The sequence below is a fragment of the Etheostoma spectabile genome, chromosome 5 (genome assembly GCF_008692095.1).
Source record: "Etheostoma spectabile isolate EspeVRDwgs_2016 chromosome 5, UIUC_Espe_1.0, whole genome shotgun sequence".
NCBI lineage: Eukaryota > Metazoa > Chordata > Actinopteri > Perciformes > Percidae > Etheostoma > Etheostoma spectabile.
The window spans coordinates 12,144,856-12,154,916 of NC_045737.1; the positions used below are offsets into that span (position 1 = coordinate 12,144,856).

The 10,061-nt window shown below is 42.5% G+C and overlaps 2 protein-coding genes across 2 annotated transcripts in view; one reads left to right on the plus strand and one right to left on the minus strand.

Moving 5' to 3' along the window:
- Positions 1 to 1,243, plus strand: part of fam219ab (family with sequence similarity 219 member Ab) — a gene marked incomplete in the record, with an annotated part of 43,285 nt that extends 42,042 nt beyond the window's left edge. The window contains 1 exon segment of the mRNA XM_032517056.1: positions 762 to 1,243. Coding sequence (XP_032372947.1) covers positions 762 to 920 — 159 coding nt within the window.
- Positions 1,244 to 3,525: 2,282 nt separating this feature from the next.
- Positions 3,526 to 7,896, minus strand: klf9 (Kruppel like factor 9). Its single transcript, XM_032517047.1, is given in 3 exon segments — positions 3,526 to 5,548; positions 5,551 to 5,567; positions 7,109 to 7,896. Coding segments are annotated over 3 exon segments (681 nt in total). The 5' UTR covers positions 7,515 to 7,896; the 3' UTR covers positions 3,526 to 5,290.
- Positions 7,897 to 10,061: the final 2,165 nt, after the last annotated feature.

Consider the following 10,061-nt stretch of genomic DNA (forward strand, 5'->3'; position numbering starts at 1 on the left):
AGATAGATATTCATTGATCCCAATAAAATGGGAAATTACAGTGTCACAGCAGCAAAATCAGTCACACCACACAGAATATAAATATAAATTAAATACTAGGATACAATATACATACAATGTACTGTACATGAATCAATAATAGGATAAAATAAAAGAACAAATATTTGAATATATACAAGTTGAGAGTACAACTACGCCCCTGGTCAGGCGGGTGTATGGGCGTTAATTTGACCACGGCTCCACCGCCCGATCACTGCTGCGCAGACTCTGGTTCCAAAATTAAAAGATGGCGGCGCCGTATGCGGGATATACACTACCGGTCAAAAGTTTGGGTTCACATACAAATTTGTATTCCTCTCCATTATAGACAGAATACCAGCTGATCTGAGTGGGGGGGCTGATCTTTAACGCAATATCTACATTGCCCATTATCAGCAACCATTCACCCAATGTTCCAGAGGCACATTCTGTTTACTAATCTGATTTCATTTTAAAAAACTAACTGAGAAAACATTGGAGAACCCTTTTGCAATTATGTAAGCACATAATGTAATCTGAACTGCTGCTCTGGTTAAAAAAACAATGCAACTGATCTCAGCTGGTATTCTGTCTACAATGGAGTGCAATGGAAATTTGTGAGTGACCCCAAACTTTTGACCGGTAGTGTATATTCTGGCTTCACTTGAGTACAGTAGGAGGAGGAGTTGTTTTTACAGTCTATGCTCAGACCCCATCCTCTGTTTATCCTCCTTTTTCTCCAGCAAATCAATCAGGATCTGAACATCCAGCTGCTGAAAGATGGTTACCGCCTCGACGAGATCCCTGACGACGAGGACCTGGATCTGATCCCGCCCAAATCCGTCAACCCCACCTGCATGTGCTGCCAGGCAACCTCCTCCACCACCTGTCAAATACAGTAACCCCGCCCTCTGACCTTCTGCCTCTCCCCCCTCTCCACACAATGTAACCCCCCCAATCTTCATCTGCTGTGAGTTCACTTCGCCGCCACAGTGGTGACAGTGAAGCATTGGTAGAGTATTGTAACGACAGTTAAGTGCTATGATGATGACAATGACAAAATAATCCAATTAACAGGAAGAGTGTTAAAAAAACATCTAGGGGAAGGAACACATTTGAAAATATTGAATATGCGTTTAAAATATGAGTATAAGCGGTGGTTTCCTCCTATGGTAGGACGTGCACTCGTGTTTGAGAGGCCTTCTCCTGGGGAACATGGTGTAACGTAACACACTGATACTAGTGGACAGAAAACAGAAGGTCAATTGATGCTATAACGTGAATTCCATTTCCCTAAAGAATAAGAAACATCATAACCGCAGAGTTGCATTTTTAGCATTTTTCTAGGTTTTGTTTTCATTTGTTAGTTTTAATTGAAATGCTTTCTTTTATTCATAAGTATGATTGTGTTTGTTGATGAGGAGATATTTCAGAAGACTGTGGTCTTGGGATCCCTAAATAGAAGCTATATCCGGTGCCGTATTTATTGTACCGTACAGGGTTGTTATGTAGCACAGGCCAGGTCGTTGCACTCACTCACACCACCCTCAACACTTTTACTTTCTTTGCCCTACTGGCTTGATATGTTTCAACACAGAGTTTCGGTATGAATGTATGAAATTGAATGGCTGAGGAACAAATTGCATGAAGAGCACTGGACTGAGTAGTTGAATGGAGAAAAAAAATAAGGAAATAGCTTGTTGCACATTTGACTTTCGCCCTATTTCTATTGTGCAATCACATGCTACTGTTGTGGCACTATAGCTTGACTTGTACTGGTTTTATTGTTGGGATCATATCTGTGTACTCTTTCCTGCATAGCAGTGACAGTGTCTTATCTGGAATGATCTGTGTCAAAAGGGAAGATTACATATCGTTGCACCGGCACTCTTAACACATGATGCTCACACGATTGACATATTATCAAGGCCGAAGGGACCTTTTAGATAGATTTTTTTTTTAGCACACACTGTTGTGTCTTATATCTGTTGTGTCTTAGCTCCATCCTAGCCAGTCCTATCTTCCCACCACCGATCATCAAGAGAGCACACAGTTCAAGACCGCAGAAAGATTTACCCTTTCTCATCCTTCACACACACAAACACACACACACACACACACACACACACACACACACACACACACACACACACACACACACACACATATGCATGCCTACAGACAGACATACAACGCCAACATAAGGAGAAAGATGGCATCTGTTCGTCTCTTTTGACTAATGGGTTGGGAATTGTTTTGTAATGGCGACATCGAGCATCATTGACTCGGAGCACTAATATCCTTCATTTATGACTCCCTTAAATCAGTTGATAATTTGCAATTAGAGTATGCCTTAAGTATGGAGAAGTTTAAAAGATGTGTGTATTTATTGCCATATGGATCATTGACTTGATTTGAAAAGCATTTGCTGTCTATGGAGTTATGCTTTTTTTTTTTTTTAAACAGACACAGGTGATGAGTGTTTTTCTTTGGTTATCCTTTTCTTTTAAAATGATTTTCTTGTAATGTATGTAAACACTTCCATTACAGTATTTAACAATGTTATTGTTATGTGCAGTGTATAAAAACTATAATTAAACACAAAGCTAATGGAGCACTCCCTGTCCTACCTTACTGGTTTTGTTGTTGCACCTTCTTTGCACTTTTTCACCAGCATTAAAATAGTGCAGGTGTGAAAAGGTGTGAAGTACAAGTGTGTGTGATCTGGTCGCGTGATTTGGGACAGACATAATGAGCAAATGTTTAGAAAGAAAAACAATTTTAATGTTAAAACGTTTGAGCAGTAATTACTCCACAGCTGTGTAAACTGGGATAACATGGGCTCTGCCGTGACAGTCCCTGATTACAGTACAGTAGCATCAGAAGTAAGGGCTTCGACCTGAAAGGCACCAACATATAATCACAGCTGACATAATGCACATGAAAGAAAAACAGAATTTGACTTTATAAATGTATGTAGTTTGTGTCCCTACGAGCTTAAGTACACCTAACTTTAAACTCTATCTGGACGTTTAAATGCATTAAGTGGCACGTATAAAAAGAAAACTAATGACATCAACAATGTTTCTAGCCTCTCAAAGTGGACGGATAAAACCTCTCACCCCGTTAGGAATATTATAAAAGATTACCAGACAAATAAAACAAATACATTGTACCAAACACATACATACAAACATGCTACATGATGGAAATAATTGAGTCACAATCAAACTAATTAACAGAGTCTGCGTCAAAATGCGGAAAGTAATCCATTTCTATGACATTCTTTTGTGAGAAATGTTGTGCTTCCATGTCACCACCAGGGGGAAGACTTCAGCTTGAAGTGGCCATGCATCCCAATCACATTCTTGCCTGATACAATTCAGTCCAGGAACACAGTAAACACAAGTTCAACACACAGAAACTGGCACTGTTGGCATAAGGGACACTCTTATGCCATACGTTGGATACATTCAATAATTCAACGTATTATGGAATATGGACATGAAGGATTTGACCAGGTTTATTCAGGTAGTATTTCCAAAAAAATGTAGAAATTATTCTACAAAACCCTCCGAGGAGGTACAGTCGGCCTTGTTTAAGGTTAACAGAACTTAGCATGAGTCGTTACGGTCTTGACATGGAAAAGTCTTTCGACTGCCAGTGAAAAAGTGTTTTTTAAGGGGCGTTTTGAGACAAAAACAATCTCCGTCCACACACGAGTTATAGCTCCGTAGCGGGACTCATACCGTCCATATGAACACGTCTGACAGCGCACATCGCATGAACATTCACACTAGGAGTGGGACTCACGATACGATAACATCACGATACTCATGTCACGATACGATATTCTGCGATCTATTATAATTTCTTACCTTTTTTCCAACTTCTAATTTTTCCTAATTTCAAATGACGTCCCCAAAAGGAAACTTTGTCAACATCTGTTTTATCTAAAAAGATACATTTCTCGGATTATATTGCTGCAAAATGGGATTGTCGAGCAGACCAACCGACCAACGCGTATTTAATAAAAGATCGATACTTGGCGCCTGTGTATTGATACAGTATTGCCACAGAAAATATCGCGATACTATGCTGTATCGATTTTTGCCCCCACCCTTAATTCACTTACACTGTAGAGCCCGACCGACAATGGAATTTTAAGGTCGATACCGATACGAATAATTGGTAATTTAAAAATTCGATATTTCGATATATATTTAAAAAAGAAATCCAGAAACCCGCTACAAAAGATAAACAGATTTCCCTAACATTAGTTATTTGTAGTTATTTATAAGATTATTCTAAAATAGTATGATACTAATTTGTTTTATTGTCACAACAGAACAGAGGAACATCAAAGTATATAAAAGTTCTAAATGAAATGTATAAAAAATATAAACTTAAAGTCCTTTGAATAAAAACGGATTAACAAAAAAAAAACTCGCTCTACCAGTGGGACGTTGTAGCGCGTCCTCTGGTGGACAGACTATGCAACGCCAACACTCATAACATGTTTGACAGTCCTTTTTTTTTTTTTTTTGAAATCGGCCAGTATAAATGCCAATGCAAATGCCAATACGATAGATCGGGAAATGCCTAATATCGGCCGATACGATCTATATATCGGTCGGGCTCTAATACACTGGGCATGCGCATGCCGGTGTGAACAGAAAGCAGATTACGTTACTCACGGTTGAAAATACAGAAAATACTTTGGAGAAAGAACAACAATGCCAATAGGTAAGCCCCGGGATTTATTACACTTGGACTGACAACGAGGTGGAACCTCACTGGAAAGCCTGCCTAACCAATAAGAAGGACTCGTAGTTTCCAAAGAACTCTTATTGTGTTACTGTCCAGACTACAAAGCGACCCCGGAGGGGGGGGGGGCGGCGTCAGGGTTTCCAAATGTCTTCGTTTCCAAAGGGACTCGGAAACAGAAGAATTGTGGACGCGAGGCCTAAGCGTAGCAACAAATGAACAACCCTGAGGACCTCCCAGTCAGCTCAGGGAGTAAGAAGGGTCTAGTTCTAGTTCGACTACGCTCAGGTCCAAACGGTTTCTGTTACACAGTGTCACATGCATAGAACTTAAAAAAAAAAATTGGTTTTGGCTGGTTGAGTTGATTCATTTGACAGGATTTGTGTAAAAGTTGCACGCACCACACACATGTGTGTGTCTGTGTGTGTGTGTGTGTGTGTGTGTGTGCCTCTGTATCTACTGCCTGTACCTTTGTGTGTGTACTGTACAGCAGTGCGGGCGTGTCTCACACCCCAACAGGGCTTCGGTCTCCAGAGTCAGATGAGGACACGGACATGCGGCGTCTCTTGGCCGCACTGGAGCCCTGGAGCATGCTGGGATGGAAGCCTGCGTGTCGCCGGGCATGTTTAGTCAGGTGGTCGCTCCTGATGAAGCACTTGTCACACATCGGACAGTTGAAGCGCTTCTCGCCCGTGTGTGTGCGGTAGTGACGCGTCAGCTCGTCTGATCTGGAGAACTTCTTGCCGCAGTCTGGACAGGGTGCAACGCGAAGGGGCGCTCACCTGGGAAAACACACACACACCACACCACACACACCCACACACACAACACACACCACACACACACACACACAACACACACACACACACACACACACACACCACACACACACACACACACACACACAAACACACACACACACACACACACGTTAAGGCATGTATTTATTTTATAAGCACAACCCTAACCCCTGTGTTTTGGTAATATTGACTTTTCTTCCTCATTGTTTGGGAACCTGCAGGCCCCATTACTTTAGGTGTAAAATAATAATAATAATAATAATTGCAAATTGATTCTGTCATACGTCAATCGTTTGTATTTTAACCATATTTTAGAGCAGGGTCTCTGAGCCCCCAAACAAAGTAATGCATCATTTTTTTTTCTGAAAATCAGAATTTCAAAATCATGTCATCAGTTCAAAAGTATTAAGTTGATAAAACAAGACGTTACGTATGATTGTTGAGCTGTTAAACATAGCCTGGGGAAGAAAAAAAAACACGAGTTCACACACCTCATATATAACCTTCCTAACACCTATTTTATCCCAAGATATCATGTTAGCCATATCAAGAGGCTGTCCACTGACACACCACAGACAAGGAGATTATAATAAGTTTCAATAACAGAACATGTTGATTGAGAAATGGTGAGTCATAATAACACACACACACCTCTCTCTCTCTCTCTCTCTCTCTATATATATATATATATAATGTCTCTGCGCCACCTCCTCCTCATTCTCCTCCTCCATCAGCCTCCAACATGTGCTCCAATGAACCACGTGTCTCTCCATGTTTACAACCAAACGAAAGGGGGGGGGGGGGGGGGGGGGGGGGGTGACGTTTACGGAATGTGCTGGTGCACGGGTGTTTTTTTTTTCTCCGGACAAGAACATGAGGGGGCAACAGTGTCGCAGTGACCCGCGTCACGTGACTCATTTAAGCGTCGCCATGCATTAGCCTACGTCGATACTCGCTATTATTGCAAAGCGCGTGATGCACATAAAGACAAAAACAGAAGATAACACGCAGTGGGACATTTTTCAGATGAACATCATATGAGTCATGATGATGATTTATCACACCTGAACAATCTACCGTGCAACACAAATAAGGGCGGCGGCACGCGATGTTCCCAGATCGCATTCTGGGTATTACACAAGGACCCCTACCCCCCTTCCTCGCCTCTCTGGCCCGTTATGAGCCGGTCAGTCACGCCCCCAGCGGAAATTCATGGGACCACCTTTCCCATAATGTGTTATGATTTGCAGGAACATGTGGTATTTCACTTACACTCCAGATGTCACATCACACACCATCTCACAGTGATTCTAAACTGTTCACAGAGTGACATAACGTGACATAACGTGTTATGTCACTCTTTTCCTGCGCACCGCACTCAGCGTCAACACGGGTCTCAAACTTTAATAAAAATAAAATAAAAAAAGGAGGACAGAAGTGACGCAGAGCGCTTTTAATGTCGTCGACAGAATCGAGCCCGTTGGCGCGTGCACGTAGGTCTCCATCAGAGCCGATCCACTTACCGGTGTGCACCCTTAGGTGGGCTTTAAGGTGGGATGACTTTCCGTACATCTTCCCACAGCCGGTAAAAGGACAGCAGTGTCTCTTCTCAAGAGACTCCTGTCTCACCGCCGCCGCCTTCTTGCTCCGGGACTGTTTGGGTGCACCCGATCCCCGGCTGTCCCCGCCGGCATTCAACCGGCAACCCCCCCGCTCCACCTTGTCCTGCGCTCCTGCGTCGCTGCCGCCGAGACCTCTGCCGTCTCCAGCGCCGATGGCGTTAGGGTTGTACTTGTTTAAGTCCAACAGAACCATCGCCACCATCAGTAAAGTCCTGTTCTCCTGGTTCTCTTTCAACATGTCCTCTGTCCGACCCGGTGGGCGGCTGCTGGGGTCACAGTCTGCGGGGACATCCACCTCTGACATCATCCGAGTTGAGAAAAGAAATACAAAAAAACTAAACAAAAAAACAATGTGGCTACAAAAAGGAATCAGACCGCAGTCCTCCCGGGAAACATGTGGTTACGCATCCACACGTGTCGTCTTCAATGTGACTATTCCGCAAAGGCTGCGTTTTCTTGTTGAGGTTGCGGGCAGATAGCCTAGAAACACCCCGACAGGAAAGTAGAGCAGTTTGAATCTCTTCCTCTTTCCTTCCCTCTATATATCTTCTTTTTCTAAACCCCGGGTTAGTAAAACACTGAGCTATCGTTACTGCGTGTATTCCGCCTTCCTGTGCGCTCCGCTCCCACATGCGTCTACTTGTCCTATTTTGCCGAGCGGCACTTCTCTCAACTCCAAGAAACAATTTCGCGGAATCCCACGGTGTCATGGCAAAACCGGGCTGTGATTGGCTGAGAGGAAACACGATTCGTTTTTTGGAATTGTCCATTCACAGGAGTGAGTGACTGGTACGCTGGACCAATCCCAGACTGGGACTGATGAGAAAAGCGCAGGACCAGACCGGTGTTGCTTTCAGATACTTCAGGTTGACTGGGAAATGTGGACACCATTGTCCAAAATTGGTTCTGAAGTCTCAGCTAAAATGAAAAGCTACGTAGGGCCAACTTACATAATATGGCCTACGTCTATCTAAAACACATACAAGACATATGTATATTTCTATTATAACATATTTAATTACATTGTTGTGTGATGTTAAAAACTTTGCATCATCAGAATTTTATATATAAATTGTGCACATTTGTCCTATTCAGTCTCCCATAGCAACTCAAAGCATATATGGTCCTTAACTCATAGACACTCTTGTCACCAGGCTCATTATGCAACAAGTCCTCTCTCCTTTTGACATTTCCAACCATACACATTTCATTTTTAAGACATGCACCTGAATGCAACACCACATGCATATTACATGACTTTGTCCTGGCATGCCCCTGCTGGAGAAAGAGAGAGAGAGAGAGTAATACTAGTAAAGCAACATGCTTTACATTTATGTAGATCCAAGATCACACTGATTTGCAGGAAATGCACATGCATTGTGTAAAGAAGAAAAAAGAAACATCAGGTCCTCTCATAAATGCAGCTCGTGCAGCAGTTGCCACAATTTACCTTTTCCAGGACACGCTGACTTTTTATTGTAGCTCGTATGCAGAGACTGCAGTGTGATGTTTGGCAGACAGGTTTGTTAAGAAGCCAGGGGTCCCCGGGTCTTACAGGCCTACATCCATGTCGCTGCTGCTGCCTTCAGCTGCAGAACTATTTGCTCTGCCGTTATCACTCAGGGAAGGTCACACCAAGCAGTTTCGAGCAGAGGAATATAATAACTCAGCTGTTACCCCAGTCTGGGCATTGCTTGAATTAAAGTGTGGGAGACAGCCACGCAGCCCCAGGCTGCTGCAGGGCCTCAGAGCCTTTATTTATGTATTTGTTCATATGTTTTTGCTCTAATTGCCTAAAGGCCAAAGCTGGAAAAATCTACTAAAAAATCTCCCCCTGCAGGTATCATCCACGACTTTTAACATTGTAAAACGTTAACATTAAACATTGTGTTAAACAATGTAAAGATCAGGTGGAAAGTTCTGTCCTGGCATATAAGCCAGTCTCAGTTCTGCTAGCGTCTGATTGGTTAGTTCACCTACATGTGCGGGAGAACCAGGAAATGTGGTTGTTAGAATGTGACCGGGAGAGGGGTTACCTCACAGAGTTTAAACTGAAGGGAAGAAGTGGTATGTACCAGACTTAGATTAAGGCACACAGGACTGAATGCTACCTTACAAACAGTAGGGATTGTAATGGCATATGCACGGAAGGCCAAGACAAAGAAGATGTAGAACAGGCACTTTTCGCATGTGAAAAATAAACTGATAGTAGAATAAACTGGCAGGATATCAAAACCTGATATCCTTAAAGAAAAGGGTATGACAAGGGAGCGACTTAAAGCTTTATTTATTTTTCTTAATAATACTGGTATAATTAGAAGAATACAAGGTTTTCTTTTTCCTTTGTTTCTTTTCTTTTTTGAATTAAAACAGGCCTGGACTCTCTGAAGTTGATGGCATTTTACACTCCTGTACAGTTGGTGGCTTTAACAACAGTAATCTGCCAAAAAAGAAAAGAAAAAAAAAGTGTGGTTGTCATGGAGCTAGTGAATCTGGAAATACATCCATGGGTGCACCACATATCGGACTCTCACGTTGCAGAACTATAAGCAACTGTCTAAGGTTATCTGCAATCCACAAGGTAAAAGGGACTTCTCCTTTTATTTGTAGAGTTTTTTTCACCGTAACTTTCTCGGGTTCATTGTTAGTTTATCATACTGCAAATAACTAAGTAAAAGTTGACAACGGGTGTCTATTTGGAAAAGGAGGAACTGTGTGATAACAGATTGATATTGGGAAACATCCACTTATTAGCAGCTGGTTGGGATCCAACCGGAGCTGACAGATCAGTATTTAGAGGATGACACACATCTGTGTCGTAGGTAGAGGTGTGTGTGTGTGTGTGTGTGTGTGT